The sequence below is a fragment of the Syngnathus typhle genome, linkage group LG20, assembly GCF_033458585.1.
Source record: "Syngnathus typhle isolate RoL2023-S1 ecotype Sweden linkage group LG20, RoL_Styp_1.0, whole genome shotgun sequence".
Lineage (NCBI taxonomy): Eukaryota > Metazoa > Chordata > Actinopteri > Syngnathiformes > Syngnathidae > Syngnathus > Syngnathus typhle.
The window spans coordinates 7,393,134-7,412,619 of record NC_083757.1 but is presented as its reverse complement, the minus strand read 5'-3'; the positions used below and the strand labels follow the sequence as shown (position 1 = coordinate 7,412,619).

General features: G+C 47.1%; 3 protein-coding genes across 5 annotated transcripts in view; all 3 read right to left on the bottom strand.

The window, feature by feature from the left end:
* Positions 1-2,947, bottom strand: part of gabbr2 (gamma-aminobutyric acid (GABA) B receptor, 2) — a 54,344-nt gene extending 51,397 nt beyond the window's left edge. Inside the window, exons 1-2 of one of the 2 annotated variants that reach the window (XM_061267334.1) lie at positions 2,840-2,947; positions 1,516-1,632 (exon numbers count right to left, since the gene is read on the bottom strand). The gene's annotated coding sequence lies outside the window, so the exon portion shown is untranslated. The remainder of the gene's footprint in view (positions 1-1,515; positions 1,633-2,839) is intronic. The other variant, XM_061267335.1, reaches the window with a different exon arrangement.
* Positions 2,948-5,290: 2,343 nt separating this feature from the next.
* On the bottom strand, positions 5,291-10,258 carry galnt12 (UDP-N-acetyl-alpha-D-galactosamine:polypeptide N-acetylgalactosaminyltransferase 12). 2 transcript variants are annotated; one of them, XM_061267185.1, is made up of 10 exons: positions 9,655-10,256; positions 9,265-9,434; positions 8,675-8,864; positions 8,422-8,607; positions 8,241-8,358; positions 7,989-8,165; positions 7,392-7,523; positions 7,210-7,311; positions 6,938-7,087; positions 5,291-6,828 (listed from the first exon to the last, which is right to left on the bottom strand). In XM_061267185.1, exons 1-10 carry the CDS (start codon positions 9,975-9,977, stop codon positions 6,694-6,696), a joined length of 1,683 nt encoding a protein of 560 aa, XP_061123169.1. In that variant the 5' UTR covers positions 9,978-10,256; the 3' UTR covers positions 5,291-6,693. The 2 variants fall into 2 exon arrangements, with proteins under 2 accessions (XP_061123169.1, XP_061123168.1); XM_061267184.1 differs by having other exon boundaries at positions 8,241-8,607; positions 9,655-10,258.
* Positions 10,259-12,377: 2,119 nt separating this feature from the next.
* On the bottom strand, positions 12,378-17,503 carry poc1bl (POC1 centriolar protein homolog B (Chlamydomonas), like). The gene is made up of 11 exons (XM_061267182.1): positions 17,331-17,503; positions 15,643-16,042; positions 15,344-15,513; positions 15,088-15,277; positions 14,831-15,016; positions 14,651-14,768; positions 14,391-14,567; positions 13,538-13,669; positions 13,309-13,419; positions 12,976-13,128; positions 12,378-12,876 (listed from the first exon to the last, which is right to left on the bottom strand). The coding sequence occupies exons 2-11, from the start codon at positions 16,020-16,022 to the stop codon at positions 12,745-12,747; spliced, it is 1,749 nt and encodes a 582-aa protein (XP_061123166.1). The 5' UTR covers positions 16,023-16,042; positions 17,331-17,503; the 3' UTR covers positions 12,378-12,744.
* Between the last annotated feature and the right edge of the window lie 1,983 nt (positions 17,504-19,486).

The window sequence follows — 19,486 nt, the reverse complement described above, 5'->3', positions numbered from 1 at the left end:
ATTTTGTGAAATTGATGATATTGTCGAAAATAACGCGTTGAATGTGAGATTACATTAGCACGTGTGACATCAATTTGGATCCCAGAGGAGACTGTGGGCAACGTGCAACCAAATGGAGATTGAGGAGACGTAACTGTCCAGAGACTGAGATTCTGCATGCGTTTCCATTTTGACCCTCAATTGAATCCAAGAGGAGACTGTGGGCTGCAAAGCCCCCGCACGCCGATGTGGAGAGTGTCCATTAGCCGCATTTCCTGCAGGTCGGAGGCTGGCCAAGTGCTTTTTCTATTCACGCGTCTAAGCGAGCGGATTAAGTTCCCCCGCAGCCCCCGCCCGCCCCTGCGCCGATAAAAAATACAATAGGATTGTGCTATAATTCATGGGATTGTTAAAAAGGCGTGGGAAGAGAAGAGCCAGTGGAGAGAGGGGGGAGGGGCAGCGGGGGTCATGTGACGGAAGCTTTTTCACTCATCAGCTTCAACAGGGGCGAAGGTTTTTCAGGCCGCTGTGATTGCAATTTGATGTCAGCCCTCTCTAGCATGCTATGGCTAGCTAGCACTGTTTCCATTAGGTTTCATTCAGTTTTGCTCTATTTGTAATTCTTTCCCCTTTTTATTTTCTCTGCTTATTTTCTGCATTTAATTTTCTCCATTTTTTTTAGTATCTCATTTTTACGCCCCGCTTTTTGAAATAATTTTCTTTTGCAGTTTGTCACTTTTCTTTGACTGCAGTTTGAGTTTTCATCTTTGAATTTTCCTCTCCCCGAACCCGTCTTGTTCGTCTGCTCGGCCATGCAGAAGGGCGGGCGGACGTGCTCACGCTGGCACATGGGGGTTGAAATAATCCCTCTGCGGTTGTTTGTATTGTGATATTTGCAGACTGACATAAGCTTTGTTAGGGGACAGAAGAGGAAAAAAATCAACAGAGGCAAAACAACCACAATGTGGTTCTATCTCTTGCCCAAGTTGTGCAACGTTTTCTTACGCTAGCGATTCAGCTAAAAACAGGAAGACAGTCTCCTTAATACGTCCAAAAGCGGGGTCAGAACCATGGATGGCGGCTTGGACAGAGGTCAGAAGCCAAAGTTTTTCAGGGGGAGGTAACATGCTCTGATTTTGGTAAAAAGTGCATTGCATAAATGTCCTCCAAAGTGGAAAATAATTTGGAGGAAGACGTCAGCGAGGGACGGACACATTTACGATTCAGGTAAAATGGCGACAAAACATTTGTTCTGTACCATTAAACGGCGCTATCGTGCCCCCGTGGCGCTGCGGGAAAGTCGCGCTGAACGACGTCAAGATATTCTTGAAAGAGGCTTCTATGCTGCACCACACCACGACCATGCTCCATTTGTCCTGGTCAGAGGAGGTTATCAGCACTTCCTCTTCTCCCACAATTCAAATTAAATCAAGAGCGCGTCCACTCAAACAAGCTGCTTCAAAGGAGGCGTGCGCCGTGGTGGGAGGACGCCATTTTGATTAGCAAAAGAAAGGGGGGAAAAAAAGAAAGTCTTACGTAATGGCTCTTAGAGTGACGTGCCCGAGGGTCTGATTGAACCGAGACGCGCTCTCGCCGTTTGCTGCCCACCGTCGTCGGGTGCCTCGGCGCTGCAAGCGCCTCTCGGGAGACAAACTGCAAGTGAAGACCCGATGGTAAGGACAAAAAATGCTTGCACTGAAGCAAAAAAAAAAAAGCAGCATTTTATTTTTAGGATAGAAATTGAGTTGAGCAGCATCATTTCTAATTTTGATATTTCAATCCGTACTGTCAAATTGGAGGCTTTTACCATGCAGCTCTCACGCTTATATTTTATGCAGAGCCTTGCAGGTTTTTTTAGGTTGTTGTCATGCTAGTTTTGAATAATTTAGCACGAGCAAGCCGCTAAGAAAGGAGGCGCCGGGGATTAGCTTGCTCCACTGTGGCTTACATATGACGGACGCAAAATTAAAAAGACTGTAGCTTGCACTCAATGACGTCACAAAAAAATGACTCTTTTGCGCAAATATTTGAACCGCTGGTCTCTCTTATTATTTCTTGATTTCAAATCTAAAAGAGCACAGCATCTGCTGCCGAAGTGAGCGCAAACATCCCCAAAATGTTTTTGTGGTCGCCGTAGCCCGAACAAATGAAAGGCATGAAAGATAGATGAGGAAGCGAGGCGCTTCATTCATATTTGATGGGTGGCCTTTGGATGCAAAGCATCACAAGAAGCTTCACGTCATGCTCCCCACAGACAGGTGCCACTTGCATGCCATAGCTGCTGGAAAGGCAGAAGACCAAAGAGACAATTGTACAAGTCCGTCATGGGGCAGCCTGCTGATTAAGACAAAATGGCCGGTGTGGAGAAAAGGGAAAGATCCAGAACTTTGTGGGGTAAGCCAATATGCCTGAAGGGAGTGGGGGGAGGGTCTACATAAACCTGCACAACTTGAACTCGCAAAGATTTGAAGAAAATGCAAATTGTGGAACGGCACAATCCCACCAAAAATAATGAGCCTGAAGAAGCATCTGCGATGGCAGCAGGGGCTGTGTGTTGTGTGTGTGTGTGTGTGTGCGTGCGTGCGTGCGTGCGTGCGTGTGTGTGGTACCATTAGATCGCTTGTTGTGGCTATATCGATCGCGCCCGCACACACACACACACACACACACACACACACACGTACACGCACACACACAAGCAGGCCTCTTCATTAAGAGTCTCGGGGGCCGCGCAGTCCACCTGCCACTCACTCACTGACTGACTCAGCCTCTACTTGATGGATTTTGTGTCGTCTCTCAAATCTTGTGTGCGCGTGTGCTCACTTGTGGGTGAAAAAAAAGAAAAAAGAGAAAATTGTACCTGCTTCCATGTGTCACTCTGGGGTTTCCACGGCGACGGGAGAAAGAGACATGGCGGCTAACGGGAGCTCCACGTGCATATTCTTCAGCTATACAGGGAAAGGGAAAAGAATAACATTTAATGAACAATGCTAATGTGGTGAATTTTCTTCAGTCGTCAGCTGGTCTGCAAAAGCAAGTGGTGGAACGGTGGCTGGCTCGGGAAAGGAAAACTTCAGTGACACGGCTGATTGGGAAAAGATTTCATTCAACCGATGTCAGAGTGAAGTGTCTCTCTCTAGCCAAAAGTGTCCAGTTCCCCCAAGTCTTCCCATCCTCGAATTTTATACCCCGCGCCCCCACCTCACTGCACGCACACCAGGACTGCTGGATGACCTCTGACCCGCTACCCTGCCTTGCTGATTCTACACAGATGGCCACCAGCTGTATCTATAGATCCTGGTGCCAGTAACCTTGCATTCCTGGACCAGGCCCCATAAAATCCAACTCGAGCGTGACCTGGTCACAATTAGGCTTACAAGTGAAATATACATCGCATACGACCAGAATAGAAATATACTACATTAAAAAGTAAAATAAAAATAATAATAATTGGATTTCAGGTTGGTACCGCTGAGATCCACGGCGGGGTGTCGTGGCGGTGTGTGCAACGAGTGCCAACAATTAGCTCATCATCCGCCCTCCCGCTTCTCAGCCAGCCCTTTGCACAACTCCGCCACGCTGAGCCCGCTCGATGGCAAAAGGTCAGGAAGTTGGCTTAGTGACGCCCCCCTACACCCACCACCACCACACACACACACAAAAAATAATTACAGAAAAGAATCTGGCTAGAAAATCGATTTTCAGGCTCTCAATGTGTAAACACTTTTAAAGATCTTTAAAAGTGTTGACATATTGAGAGCTTCATTTTCAGTAATCGGTCTTCACAAGAAGGAGGGAGGGGAGCAACCTCAGCATTTAATTCACACACTCGACAAGCGTTTGACCTGAGATGAGACCGGGGACCCCGAGAGAGCGGACCGAATTCAATTTGATCACACGCTGGCAAATGCGGGAGTCAAAGTATTCGAGGGCGTGTGGAGGTAAGAGACCCGGGTTGGGGCATCTGGGACAAGGTGTGAAGAAAAACAATCCCATCAGAGCTTTTATTATGCCAAAAGTCAAGGTTTTTGGCATGCGCATTAAGCGCGGCTTAACAGCGCAGCGCCGAAGTACCCTGAAATTGAACATAAGCACATAAGCACCATGGGTGCGCATACGGGGATTTTGCGCCCTCTTGTGGTGACCCTGAGTCACGTCCATTTGAACAGCCGTGCTTGCCTGGCTTCAAATTATTTTACAGAGCCCAAAGTCGCGGTTTATCGACCCTAGTTTGAGAAGCGCTGATCTCAACAATGCATTGGAAGTGCACGCAACCTGAGATCGCGTCCTTGCCTCTGAAGGGGAGCCCATTTAGCAAGCAATCAAGGAATGGCATGAAGAGAAAGGGAGGCGGAGCCTGATCGCTCGCAGAAGCGTTCAATCTTCTAAAAAGGCTTAAAACGTGTACAGTACTTTGCCATGGTTGGCTGCCAGGGGAGACGAACCAATAAGATCGCCTAATTTCTAAGACTTGTATGGGGTGAGAGGGAATCTGATTTATTTCCTACTCTACATCCTGTAAGCAAATCAGTATCTGATTATGAGGTGTTTGGACATCTCACGGGATCACGGCACGCACACGCGACGGTGCAGCTGGTAGATGTCAAGAGCTGCTTCTCGGCCGCTGATGTTGGAAACTGTGAGGGACTGGCATGTTTTCAAGCTCCCTTCTGGAAGTCAAAGCGTGTCGCCTAATGTATGCAAGTGCAGCTCCTGAGCTGTTCTGGGTATTGGGGATTACGTCAAGTCAAGCGACATGCATACGGCGGTGAAATGGCCCAGGCACTCCATCGCCCTGACAACTGAAGCCTGAGCATTTCCAAAGCCTCAACCCCCATGGAGAGCCTTGTTTTGCATTATCATTAAAGACACGCGTGCGATGGGAGATGGGCGCACCGTGTTCTGCCACCCCGAATCAAAGACGAGGCCTTTTGCAACAGGTCAGCAAAGATCCTGCAGCAGAATCCAGCAGGTTTTTTGAGGGGGGCATTACGTTTCACATGGATGCGCCCCGGGCGGCATCTTGAGGTGAGGATGCGTTAGGTTTTTAAATCAAAGCATAGTGATTGAAGAAGCATAATGTGTTGACATACCTCTGACATTGCATTGAAATGCCACAAGACAGCGCCAAAGCAATTGGAAAAGAGGATCGTGCACCAATACTATGCACACAAAAATGAGTAAATTTATCATAAATGTAGTTCATTTCCTGAAAATAAATTTTGAGGTCTGACCAGTGATGGCATTTTTTTCATATTGATCAATTGCAATCTCCCAACTTGGTGTTTGGTTTTAATTGACAGCCTTCGTGCATAGTGATGCGGTTCAAATTTATTGCACCCGTAGCAAGAACAAAGACATTCAAGAAATGTTCCTTTTGCAAATAAACGCTTAATAAAGTCCACCACGGTTAGTGACAGCTTAATTTGTCATATTAAAACAACTTAAAAGAAGCGAGAGAGAAGAAAGTATTTGTTAGATTAAAAACTAATGTGTGGAAACATACTTGTTCCTTTTGCAAATAAACGCTTAATAAAGGCCACCACGGTTAGTGACAGCTTAATTTGTCATTTAACAACTTAAAAGAAGCGAGAGAGAAGAAAGTATTTGTTAGATTAAAAACTAATGTGTGGAAACATACTTGCCAACCCTCCCTTCTGTGTGCGATTTGAATCTCCTTACAAGACATTCCCTGGTTGCATTGTCAATCTTTTTTTCTGACCATCTAACTGCAAATTAAGCTAACTGTCGTGACAAAGCTAACTGTCATGACAAACAGATGCCAGCAGAGGGCAATGTCACATCAGCTAAAAATAGGGAAGCGGGGCTTCGTGCTGATTCGTCAAGAGCGGGGAAAAAAAACAATTTTCCTGGTTATTAAAGACAAATGACTTTTTCTTCTGGTAGCTTCTGTACTTGTTTTGTCAAAGATCACAATAGTCGGAGGGCCTTAAGCGATTAATCCAAATCAAGCTGGTAATGGGTAACTCTGGTTTGAAAATGGATGGCAGTGAATGACTTAAGTGTTTTACTTGAATTCTGAATCCAAAACTAGTTACTCATCTTGTTTTCCCTCTGTGCAATAATGGAATGAAACCACTATACATGTTTATAGTTTCAGTTTTCACTGACTACTGGGGAAACCAAGTGGGCTGCAACAAAAATTAATTTTACGCCCCAGAATTCTAGATGGTCGATTGATTTCATGGAAATACGGGGTGGGAGGTAATTAAAATTAAATTAAAACGCCGTCAAAGAAATCCAAGTAAAAAAAGAATAACAAACTCAAACTAAAGTGTAGAAAAGGGGAAGTAAACAATGAAAGCCAAGTGAACAAAGAATAACAATTTCAAACAAAAGTGTAGAAAAGGGGAAGTGAACAGTGAAATAGTAAACCTAAAGAACAAAGACTTCAAAAAATGGCTTTGCTTTTAGTCTGTTGAAGCTGCACGCCCAAAAAGGCAAATTCTCTTTCAGTGTAAACATTTAGCAGGCTGATTCTCAAGTTTGTCCAAGTTTGATGGAGGAGCTTGGGCGCTCTCTGCTGGGCAAACTCTGCACTTCATTCTCCATCTTCATTAAAAAAAAAACTGCACAAACCACACAGCTGTTCATAAAAATAAATTCCTCCAGTCTTCACAAAGGACTCGTCAGAACCAACTGACCGACCACGCAAAAACATGAGGAGGTGGCAAAAAGTGAAGAACGATACCATCACATGGGCTGAAAGGTCCACTTTTGGAACTGGCTGTCCGAGCATGGCCGCAGCATCGGTGCCGGTACGCCTTTGTCCGTCCGCTCCAGCGCTTCCACGCACTTCAGGCTGTCCAAGTGCAGTAGTCTGCCATCCTACAAGCAAGCGCAAGTCTTTGGGCTCAATACAACCCTGGCGAGGAAAAGTCTACACACCCCTCTTTAGGTATTTTCCATGTGTGATCTGCACATGGCCCATACTTGCCTCCCTCAAGTTGAACTTCTGTTGCGCCAGTACCGGCTCTGTGGTTTTGGCGCAGAGCTGCACGGTTAGATAGGCACTGACTTTGTCGCCTTCCACGCAGGAGTCACCCATGTTGTAACGGAGGGCTCCGTCCGACGAGAATTCAAAGAACTGCAAAACCATTTTTTTTTTTCAATTTCAGGATTTTGTAGACAATTAGACAGCTGAAGGTACGCAAAAAGGAAAAAAGAATATTGGCATTTTTTTTGTTTCTTGTATGTTGTGTTGCCAACCTGGTTCTGGCCCAAGCCGTGGCAATGATATAGAATCACTGTTTTGCTCTCGCCTTGAGGGTTGTAGTCTAAACAAAAATCTGCCTTGCCCACATTTTTTAACTGAAAAAAAAAACACAAAAAAAAAATTCACTTTTTTTTCCCACAATCAAAAAATGAGCTTCGTCGCAGCCATTTCTCACCATTCCGAAAAATCCCGGCCGGTCCTCTGGGACGTAGAGTTCAGGGTAAATGTTGTTCAGGTACCACTTGAAGTTTTTGCAGCCCAGCTTCTCCCGCAACCGAAGGCGCTCTGACACGTCGCCGAAGTTCTCCTGATAGACAACGGGCGCTCGTTTTGAAAGGCTTTCTGTTTAGCGGGGCCACCGCGCAAAAAGGGGCGCTGATTTGACAGTATGTCTTTTGTATAAGACGATTTGCTTGATCTCTGTGTGAAACACATTTGGCCAAGTCTCGGCAGGAACAAAGTGGTCATTTGGTGAAAACTCAATGTGTGAAAGAGAGCAGTTCAAGTCGCTGCAAATGAAAATATGTTGCCGTGTGAAAGAGGCAGATCTTTTACAGCATCTCTGTGTGAAAGTGCTGCTCATTTTGCTGGAGCTGCTGTCACCTTCTCAAAGTAAACTAGAGATTTCTGGCGCTTACAAAGGGCGTTTGTGACCCGTTACTTGGCACAGCCACCTGATCCTGGCAGCGCCGGCTCGATTACACGGCTGACACCTCGGAGGAGCGACAGGCGACACCTGTTGGCTAACGGTGTTCGTTCATGGCCGGCTCACCGCTCGGGCGTGACGGTTGCGGTTGTAGTAGACCTCCCTGTAGTCGTCCAGCCACACTTCGACGGCGCGCACATTGTTGGCCAGCGCCTTCTTGCGCGAGTACGGCGGCGCCTTGGGGAAGATGTGGCCCACGTGCGAGCACGGGTGCACCTCGAGGCTGCCGCCGCACTGCCAGATCTGGAAGGAAACCCCGCGTAATGCCCATTGAGTTTGTGGTAACACTGAACACTTGTCATTCAAAACTTTTCTTACCCGGAAGGAGAATTCCAGGTTCTCCCCTCCCCACACTTCCATGCTCGTGTCGTACGTGCCCAAGTAGGAAAAGTAGCTCTTACTCACAGCAAATAAACCGCCCGCCATAGTGGGGGACCTAACAACGAGAAAAGATGTTGCAGGATCTTTGCGTGAAAGTTGAGGACGGCGTTTGCCGCACCTGATGACGTCGATGGGCGACCTGCGCCGTTTCCTCTCGTGATCTGGGATTGTGTGCCACGTAAAGACCATCCCCCAGTTGAAGCCGCCGATGTGAGGCTCGCCAGGGTTGCCCAAATATTTGAAAGTGTTCCAGTCGATGGTGTCAATGACGGGACACACCACTGCTGTCGGCTCCTCTTTGATCCTAGCGAGAGGCTTTGTTTACGTGTGTGGCGAGAAGGTGGCCTGGCCCGGCCCGGCCCGGTTTGTACCTGTGGAGGAGAGGCTCCAGCCAGCCTTCGTGGCACTCGCAGTGGCAATCCAGGAAGGTCAGAATGTCGCCCGTACTGTAGGACGCCCCTAGCAGGCGGGCTCGCACTAGGCCCTCCCGCTTGGTGGCCCGGATCAGACGCACCTTCCGCAAGCCTCTCAGGTATTTCTCCAAAGGCTCTTTCAAGTGATCTTTAGAAAAGAAACACAAACAACAAACCATTGCGATATTAAGGTAGAATTGTTTTTATTATTATTATTTGACAAAACAATTAGGCCAACTGTTGTGTTGCACAGTTCTCGGCACCTGTGTGTGTTGATTTTTTTTCAACCACCATAATACACGCCGACACACCTGTGAAGGCATGCCAATAATTGGAGCATCTGACGAGTCCTGAGCAACTTGTTTTAAGCCCATCTGTCACATGAAGTAGTAATTTAAACTCTTTCTAATTGCCACATGTCAACTGTAGAAGAGGGCGAGGTGGGTAGTTAGTCAACTTTGCGGCCAAACGTGTTGTGAGCTAAACAGGGCTAGCCAAAATAGTTCAAAGGCCGGCGGGAAAGAGTGTAGGACGCATCGCCGGGTCACCTGCTTCGCTGAAGTCGTCGACCAGGATCAGCTCCTTGAGCAGGATGTCGGGAGACGTCTCCAAGACGCTGTGGACTGTCCTGAGCAGCGTGGACCAGGCCTCGTTGTAGAAGGTGATGATGACAGAGGTGCTGGGCAAATGGTGGTAGTCGTAGAGCACGTCTCGGCACCTACAATCCAAGTGCACAGCAACACACAAGAATTGAGAAAAAGAACTATCAAGTTTGCACAATTGACTCAGCTGACTTCAAGCAGCGATGGCGTGACATCCATGCAAGAGAAGAACAAATTTGCGTGCTCTCAGCATTCACAAAACAGAATGATGGGAAAGCTGAAGTGTCAATGATCGACTTTCAGCATTCTCCCGGCGTTCTTTCCAAAGTTACTCACAGCGGGTTCCACCTCTCCGGGAGGCGTCGATGCAGTGAGATCATGTCACTGACGTAGATGTTGATCTGATGCTTGGAGATGCTCTCTTCCTGCTTGCGTTTCTCGTCGCCGGTCAGCGTCAACAGCACGGCACTGCCCAGCGCCCCGGGGGCGTCCGGCAGCAGCGGGGGCTTCTCGTAAACCGGCCTCCTCAGGTACGACTCGCGTGCCTCGAGGACGTGGGGGTCGGTGTCGGGAGGTTCGCCAAAGTAGAGGAAAAGTAAAGCCAGCAAGGCAGCGCCGCTGAGGAAAAGTTTGAGTCGGTTCCGTCGACAAGCGGCCATGTCACGGCTTCTTCTTGGTTGCCTGCAACCGAGTGAGGTGTTCGCTGAGGTGGAGATTCCTTCGATTCAACTAATTGCGGCTTCATCAGCGGCGCTGTTACTCCTCCTCCTCCTCCTCCTCGCTCCCCTTCTCACACCTACGTGACCCCGTTCATTGCAACAAGACAAATATAAATGGATTAGCCTACACGGATTATTTATTTACCCGGATTATCGAGTTAGGAGCGAGAGCGAATGAGTCCATTGAGGTCAATTCTAACTTTGGCGTGAGATTCAGTAAATGGCTGTGATTCCAGACAGTGCCGTTTCCGCCTGTAGTTCAAAATAAAACACCCAATGTTTTATTATTATTTTTAGACTTTTCTAACGTAATAAAATCCGCAGAAAAGCAAAAATGTTTTTTTTCGTCTTTCGAAACATTTCTCAACTGTTCTAATTACTTTTAATCTCCAAATGTTTTCACGCGTTTATGAGTCACAATAAACTTCCTGACAGTGTAATAGCTTCATATTTGTGAAAAATTGTACAATAATGTCATCACCGTTTGGATGAATTGATTTCGGGAGGACATTGATAGTCATAGTGAAGGGCCGTATTAAACAATCATAATTATAAATATATACAATGGAGTACCGTAAACTAGTACTGCACACGTCGTTCTTCTCAGCGCTAACTTTAAGATCCTTGCTGCGAGGCAAAAATACAGACACGTAAAACAGCATTGTGTAACTATGTGAATTGGTGGTGGGCGGATCTCTTGAATTACTTTGTCGCCCTCTCGTGGGACAAATCTGAAGCACATGCTTAAATATGAATTTAAAATAAAACATAAATTCTGCAGTAGATAAAAAAATGTATAGAAAAAGCCCAATTGCAATCATTACAGTTTTTAATTCCTTCCCTTCAGATCAAGTAATCCCTGCATTGCATCAGTAGTTTCAGGAGTGCTTACATCAATTTTGTCCCTCAAACTCGACAATAATCCAAAAACATAACAAAAGGCACCGAACAGTTCTCCATTTTGTTTTAGCCACTTCAAGTACAGTCAGACATAAAAACATCCAGCAGAGGCGAGTTTAAAGTCACAAAGTGACTATAGTCATCCAACAGTCATGTTTTCGTTCAACTAATCACATTTAAAAGGCAAGAAATCTCACAGGCGTTATGACATCCTTCTAAAAGGCCCACCGATTCAGTCTTGTCGATAATAATTGCACTTGGTTGTACTAGGTTCATCTTGTTTTTTCTTTTTCAATTACTTCTCTGGTTCTTCTATATCAAACAAATTTGTTTTAGGTTCATTTACCTGACATGTTTCGGCGGAATCTTCCGCCTTCATCAGAGTGTCACTGATGTGTTTGTGACGCGTCTTTATCAGCTGATGGATGAAGGCGTGGCTCACCTGTCAGATTTGACAGGTGAGTCACGCCCTCTGCTGTCAGTTCACCTCTCCAAAACACTGTTCCAGGTTGTAGAGAGCATGTATGCATGCATGTAACAAAAAATACAAAACACAGGAGCAAAGAAAGAAACAAACAAGGAAACAGGAACCCAGCGGAATGGTGACGTTGCCGTATGTGAGAGGAATTACGGAACGCATCAAAAGAACCATGAAAAAATACAACATAAGCACACCTATCAAACCACATATAACACTCCGTCAGATACTGGTCCACCCAAAGGACAGAGTAAATCCGGAAAATAAATGCAATTCCATATACGAGATTCCATGCAAATCATGTAATAAATCATACATCGGGGAGACAGGGAGGAACTTCATCACAAGAAAAATGGAACACAAGAAGGAATGTGAGAAGGAGACAGCAACAAGACAAACAAGAGCAATAAAACTACAAGCAGAACAGGAACACTACAAGTCAGCCATCACCGACCACTGTAAAAGGGAAAACCACATCATGGACTGGGAGAAGGCCAGAGTCATCCGCACTGAAGAAAACAAACATCAGCGTTGGATCAGGGAGGCCATTGAGATCCGCAAGCGGGGCCCGAGGACCATCAACAGGGACGAGGGAGCATACATGCTCTCTACAACCTGGAACAGTGTTTTGGAGAGGTGAACTGACAGCAGAGGGCGTGACTCACCTGTCAAATCTGACAGGTGAGCCACGCCTTCATCCATCAGCTGATAAAGACGCGTCACAAACACATCAGTGACACTCTGATGAAGGCGGAAGATTCCGCCGAAACATGTCAGGTAAATGAACCTAAAACAAATTTGTTTGATATAGAAGAACCAGAGAAGTAATAATTGCACTTGCTTGTGTTAAAAGTGTCTTTTGGTCAGGACACGAGTTTGTCTGCTGCCTCTCATTTTAGGAAGCAGCCACATTGGGTCTAAGTCACCACCTCAAGATTTTTTTTTAAATTTTACGTTTTGGGGGGGGGGGGGGGGGCTAGGGCAGTTCTTGGCAGAATTTATTTTTGAGGGGGGGGGCTTTACAAAAGTACTAAAATTAATGCATTATTGTCATAATGCATTTATAATGTGCATCAATTAGATGTTGATTTTTTCCATTTATGGACATAACCTTTTGTCTGTGGCGACACGGTTTTGCCTGAGGTGGCGCACTCTGATGATTTGGAGTGACGCAGTCAGGCACTTTGTGAGCTTGACACTTCCTGAGGCACTTCCATGCTACACAGCGGCTAAATGTCAGCATTCTCCATCTCTGCAGCACATGCAGGGAGAAAAAATGCACTAAAAAGGGGCCAATCATCCCTCAATAGTCACTTTGGCTTTGGGCGTCTACCACTCAAACTTCCACTGCTGGTTTTGATCGAGCGGATCGCAGGGCCTCATGCGGACGTCAGCGCGGCCCTCTGGCGTGCGGTAGGCCGTGATGCACTTGTCCGACTGAGGGTGGTAGATCCTCTTGTCCTAGCAGGAGGGAAACAAAGGCAAAAAAGGCAAAATTGAGAGACAGTGAGCGAGACGGACAAGGTTATAGTAAGAGCGTGGGGGGGGGTTGCTGCTTACGTCTCGAAAGTCCCACAGGATGGCGGCCGGTGAGACGTCACGGTCGCTGGGGCAGTGCCTCATGCCGACGGCCGTCTGGCCCTCGGCCACCTCGGCGCACAGCTCCGTCACCGAGTTGAAGCGGATTTCCTTCCGGGACGTGTACTCAAAGTACTGCGACGCAAAGGCAAGCGACTGTCACACACTTGAGTTTCATCGCGGAAATAAATGGGAATGCGATTAATGCGCTCAAAGCCACCAAAACAGCTTATAGCATGATGAGTTAGCACGAAGCTAGTGGCTGTTTTTAAGTGACGTGGTTCAGTTCAACACGACGGAGGTCAAGTGCGTCACCTGGTTGCCTCCCTGGCCGTGACAGCCGAACAGCGAGAGGTTTGAGTCAGTGGGATTGTGATCCGGGGCGTTGTAGTCCAGACACTCTGAAGGGATTCCCGAGCTGCGCAACTTGGTTGGAGGACAACAATCAGTCAAAATTGTTATTTGTGCAAATTCCCACTGGTTAGTTAGATTGGCTCAATTTGGAATGATTTGTCCCAAAATGTATCTGCAATGGGCCACTCACGGCGCCGTGCCATCCCGCCCTGTCCTCGGGTATGTGCAGGTCCGGGTAGATGTTGCTCAGGTACCACTGGAAAGACTTGCACTGTAGCCGCTCCCTGAGCTGCAAGCGCTCTGAAACGTCGCCGTAGTTCTCCTGCAGGTACGAAATAGCATCTCCGTCATCGCCAATTCATTTTCAATTGTTCAGGTGTATGTTTAGTGCAGGCAGCTAAAATAAATATTGAACATGGGCGTGTTTGCAAAGGTGTGCAGCGGCTGGCCACCCGTTGGTTCTGTTTGGTGCACCCTCCTGGAATGTTGCATAGGGCTGATCTCGGCAGCTTTGAGGAACTACCATGCAAGAATGAGGAAGCGGCTGGCCACATAGAGTTTATTCTTCGGAGTGGAACGAAAAGTAATTCAAGTTTGTGAAGCTAAACACAGGTTAAATTTGTCACTCATTGGATCGGTGTGTCTGTGCCCTCTGACGCTGATGTTTTGCCTTTTGGGGAATCAAAGCAATTCTGTCTCTCCAACTTGATCGGATGATTTGACACCGAGTTTTAGACACAATTTATTATTGTACTTTTTGAACTGTGCTTTTGTGTACAGCAATTTGTTCGAGCTGCAGTTGCTTTTAAAGTATGAAATAAATATGAATAAGTTGAGTTAGCTTCATGCATAGCATTAGCATCCACTCATCCACTAATTAATGATATTGGCCGCTGTGCAAACCGTCTGAGCAAACCAAGTCGGTCTTTGTCAGCTAATAGTCCCTCCGGCTGAAAAAGAATCCGTCCGGAGAACCGGGAGATCAGCCAGCTGTTCCCTCATTTGACTTTTTTTGGGGGACATTAACACCGGGGTGTGCGCACCTTTTTTGCAGGCGGGTTCCTTTTGTAGAAGTGCTGCTTGTAGTCGTCCATCCACACCTCGGCCGCCCGCACCGTGTTCTGCAGGAAGTTGGGCCGAGCGTACGGCGCCTTCTTGGGGAAGACGTGGCCGACGTGGGAGCAAGGGTGGATCTCCAGGCTGCCGCCGCACTGCCACACCTGAGGGACAACGCGCACGCCTCAGCCTCAGTGGAGCGAGCACAAACGCGTGGCAGGCCGGTCGACAAGGAGGTGGTGCTGACCCGAAAGGAGAGCTCCAGGTTCTCGCCCCCCCAGACCTCCATGCCCGTGTCGTAGGTGCCCAGGCGCTTAAAGTAGGCCTTGCTGACGGCAAACAAGCCGCCCGCCATCGTCGGGGACCTGGCGAGGACGCCACACAGTTGTTGCGGACCAGGTCCGACTTGCCCCCCATGCATCCTCACCTGAGCGGTTCGATGCGTGACTTGCGGCGCCGGCGTTCCCGCTCGGGCACGGCGTGCCACTGGAAGGTGAGCCTCCAGTCAAAGCCCCCAATCATGGGCTCCTCAGGCTGCATGTAAAACTCAAAGGTGTTCCAGTCAATAGTGTCGATGACGGGGCACACGATGGTGTTGGGGTTCTGCCCGATCCTTCAAAAAAAGACAATTCGCTGCTTGCGTACCCCCCATCTGAAGGGCTCTGACGGGCCGAGTGGACCCACCTCTCCAGCAGGGGCTCGATCCAGCCGGGGACGCACTCGCAGTGGCAATCCAGGAAGGTGAGCACGTCGCCGGCCGAGTAGCTGGCGCCGATGAGACGGGCCCGGACCAGGCCCTCGCGCTTGGTGGTGCGGATGAGACGGACGCGCTGTAGGCCGCTCAGGTATTGGGCCAGCGGCGCTTTTAGGTAGCCTGACAAACAAGCAAGCATGTCAACGTCAACAAAAGTTGCTGGGGCTTTCCTGGTCGAGGTCCCACCTCTGTCGCTGTAGTCGTCGACCAGGATCACCTCCTTGAGCAGAATGTCGGGGGTGCTCTCCAAGACGCTGTGGACCGTCCTGAGTAGCGTGGACCAGGCTTCGTTGTAGAAGGCGATGATGACAGAGGTGCTGGGCAAATGGCGGTAGTCAAACTGCTTGCTGCGGCACCTGGCGTATGACACATAGCGGACAGCCATCATGCTAAATGTTATTTACACGTTGTCTCCACTTCACACCGAGTCCAAAATTCTGATTACACGAATGACACCTCCAAAATTCCAATTGCTTCTGACTCACTCGGGCATCCGGTTGTCCTTGATGTGTCTGTGGAGGGAAATCTTTTCGCTGACGAAGATGTTGATGGCGTACCGCTCCACGCTGTCCTGCGCCTGTGTCTTCTCCTCCGGCCCCAGGTTGAGGACCGTCGCCCGGCCCCACTCCCCCGGGGCGCCGTCATCCGCCGGCGGTTTGGCGTAGACGGGCCGGGCCAGCTCGGCCAGGTCCGGCTCGGCGATGTGGCGTTTCTCACGCTCCGGGTCCGGCGTGTCGCTGGAGGACGAGGAAGGTGATGACGATGAGGGGGAGAGGACGAGGAGGAGATACCCGAGCCACAACAGCCACAGCAGGAAGAAGGCCTTGGCCAGCACGCCCACTTTGTGTGAGCAACGCCCCCTCATGGCAGCCAGGAGAGGAAAACCTGCCGGAATTTGACAACTGTTCACTTGTGCTTTCTTTTTGATTCAATGGGCAAAACAATGGTTTTCTCCTCAGTTTAGCCGCACTGAGAGAATTACTGTATCTCATGCTTGGCAGATTATTGGGAGGAAACGCAGATTTCCACAGGAAAAAAGCCATGTTGGATCCCCGCCAGGGAGCTCGGGGCGTCTCGAGGTTACTAAACGGAGACTCCAGAGGACAAAAAGGCCCTTTGATTGGTGACACCTTCCAACATCCAATAGCTCCAAGCCCCACTGAGAACTTGACATGCATCCTAAATCTTTCCCTTTCTCTCCGCCATTCACCACTTTCAATTAGTGGTGAACGTTCCAAAAATAATATTTGAAGAAGCATTTTTTTTTAGACAAGGTCTTTGATGTTGGGCAGATACCACAACCGCAGCTAGTTGCTCATTAGTCGGCCAGATTGAAACGTGCGCGCATTCTAACGTTAGAGGACCCCTGTGCTGTGTTTTCTCACTTGGAACTGACGACTCGTGGCGTTTTTGAGCCATCCAACACAGCTCATTTCCTCATTGGGTCTTTGATGCGGCCAGCAGGTTGCTACAGCAGAGCAAAGATCAAAAGGCACAATCTCCAAAAACTAAAATATTTTAAAAAATTTAATCTATTTGTAGAAGTCTGCCACCAGGCTCAATAAAAATATTAGTGCCAAATTAAAACACATGGACATAACTAATGAGGTCTACATCCAAACGACTATTCCAATGACTTGTTTGTCATTTTCTGTACTTTTATTTTCATGCTGTCTTCAACAGTATGTATTTCACAACAAATACCTGAAAGCACTTGACAAGTCTTGAAGCAAAGAGAAGCAAGATATTCCCAATTCGTGGCCATATAGAATTTTTGGACGTCCGTGCAAAGAAGGACTTGTGGCCAGTTCCTTGCATCAGTCTAAAAAGTTTCTCTTTCGAATGCGATAAAACCAATGTGCTCAGTGCTTTTATTTAACTTTTATCTAAATTAACATTTGGTTTGCAACATAAGCAAAGCTATGTAAAAGTGTTTGATAGTGTCATGATTTTATGCATCTCTCATTGCAAGGACTGATTTAAAAGAATGAAACAATTTTTTATGTTTGTGCTTGAGAACATAACTTTTTAGCTTTTACTCGAGTGAACGATCCGACTAGGTCTACCTTAACCTGAGTAGTTTTAGTTTTGAGAACTTTTGCACCTCTGCTCGAGAAGTGAGGAAACGAAGCATTTCTTCGAAAAGACAAAGGTGTCGACGTCGCCGACCTACCTCGGCCAGCAGTCGCATGAGTCCGGGCGTCCTTCCGTGGCTGTCGCGGTTGTTGTTGTTTGCCGTCCTCGGTTCTCCGGGAGAAATAAACCGCTGGAGTGCAGATGTCAGCAGACGTCGCCTACATCCTCTCGCTGCTCCGCGTTCCTCGTCACGCTAGCCGGGGGCAAGACGGAAACGCCATGGAAGTAGTTCCGCTACAGCCTGTGAAAATAAAATAGTTATTATATTACTTTTTTAAAAGCCTTATTTTTGCTTTGATTTTGATCTAAGTCATTTTTATTGAGTTAAGACTATATACCGTATATTACACGTTGACTCTTCCTTTTAAAATTGTGACTTTTAAAGTGTGAATAACTCAACGCTTTTAGACCTCCTGCCGCCTGGTGGAAGAAAATTATTATTTCTGCCTGCTCATTATTGTCAAGGTGTTTTTATGAGCTGACCTTTGTTCCCATGGATTCAGAAGAAACGCAGTTCAATGAAGTTATTATGTCGGCTATACGTTAGCGTTTTTTTTTTTTTACATTACAAGAGGTAGCATACAACATGATAAAATTATTTCTCACAATTTTGAGTTAATTGAGTGTGACGTCATGTTGCTTCTTTTTGCCCAAAACACCTTTTTGGTTGTCTGGGGGAGGACTGAAGGATGCCTTTGTGCGCTCCATGAATAAACAATGAACGGAGCTAGCACACACACATATGAAAAGCCTTGGATGTGTGTGTTTGTTTGCCATTCTAGGCTCGCTTTGAGTCTCCCGGAGTGTCGAGGTCCTGCTCTGGCGTGGCCTGCTGTTATTGGACAGACACCTGCACTGTTTGGTCTCACGCCAAGCTCCTTTTTCCTCCTCTTTCATTCTCTCTTCTTCAGCTACTCAGACTCTTCCTCCCCCTTCTTTTCCCTTCCTGGCTGCATTGACCTCATTCCTCCAGGCCTCCAAAGAAGGCCTTGAATGGTTCTTTAACCAACAGCTTTAAAGCACTATTGTTTCTCTCACACCCTTGGGTGTTATGTGGGTGGGTGTGTTTGTTTGATGGTTCAAAGTACATCAGTCAGAAAAACATAGAAGCAAAAGGTGCAAGGAGTCACTAGATAGTGCTAGATAGTGCTCCTTGCTGCTTTGTTTAGCAACACGTCATCATGAACCCAAGTCAGAAACTTGCTATGGTGACAATTCGACGCATTCACTGCCGGTTCTTTTCAAAGTAAAGTTCCCCAAAGTTTTAAAGCATTTATTTTCTCAACTCAACTTTATTTGGAAAGCACATGGCTGTATACAGAGTGCTGGACATAACATCGACAGACATGATAGCTACAGCTGTTGAAGAACCAAGACTCAGACTCATGAAAGGCATGAAAGCTTCCTGAGTCTACTCGGGATAGACATGCCAACTGGGGTTTTTTAAGTGGTTTTGTCCAAGGGACCACTATTATAAAAAACAAGCAACTCGGGGACCACGACTTTGGCGGAATATTATTTTATTTTGCACCGACGGAGGATAGACCTATACAGGCTATTTATTTGCATCTGTATGTCTGTTTGGGGAATCTCACCTACATTTGACACAATTTGGATGGGTAAATTTTCACAAAAGGAGCTGGAAAATAAATAAACTCTAAATAATGAATCAATTTTTTTTTTAAAAAATGTTACAATTATTTTATTTTTCCAATTTTGTGGGTCACTTGCAATACCACCCGGACCACTAGAGGGCCGCGGACCACTAGGCGACAATGACAATCCCTGAAATATTGCTAAGTTAAAAAGTGCTGGGGTTGAATATTAATAGCAAAATCCCAGCCAAGTTTTTAGCCAGTTTGTGTCTCTTTCCAAAACCTTAAAATGTTTTTTTTTGGTGGGGTGGGGGGTGGGGGGTGGGGGTGTAGTCTAACTTATAAAAAACAGAAAATACCTATATCGTCTTTCAATATCTGACTAGCAGATTAATTGAGTTGAAATAGAGTGAGGTGAGCGGGTCACGCTGCACTTCATCTTCCCTTTAACTCTTGTATAACATTTACATCTAACGTCATCCTCCAATTGAAATTTGAAGGCTGGTTTCACGTTTCAAAGTGTTGGGAGGTGCGCTCGTCACTGTTGACCTTGCATGTCACAACTGCGAACACTCAGCCAAGCTGTTCACGGCAAGCA

Bases quoted from the DNA above. Each gene is read 5' to 3' on its own strand.
- galnt12 (XM_061267184.1), bottom strand. From the start codon at position 9,977: ATGGCCGCTTGTCGACGGAACCGACTCAAACTTTTCCTCAGCGGCGCT. The intron at 7,524-7,988 runs GTGAGCCGGCCA...GTTGTCTATCAG, and splicing joins GCAACCGTCACGCCCGAGCG to GAGAACTTCGGCGACGTGTC. The intron at 7,088-7,209 runs GTTGGCAACACA...ATGGTTTTGCAG, and splicing joins ACGGCTTGGGCCAGAACCAG to TTCTTTGAATTCTCGTCGGA.
- poc1bl (XM_061267182.1), bottom strand. From the start codon at position 16,022: ATGAGGGGGCGTTGCTCACACAAAGTGGGCGTGCTGGCCAAGGCCTTC. The intron at 15,514-15,642 runs GTGAGTCAGAAG...GTCATACGCCAG, and splicing joins AAGGACAACCGGATGCCCGA to GTGCCGCAGCAAGCAGTTTG. The intron at 14,769-14,830 runs GTGAGGATGCAT...CGTCCTCGCCAG, and splicing joins TCACGCATCGAACCGCTCAG to GTCCCCGACGATGGCGGGCG.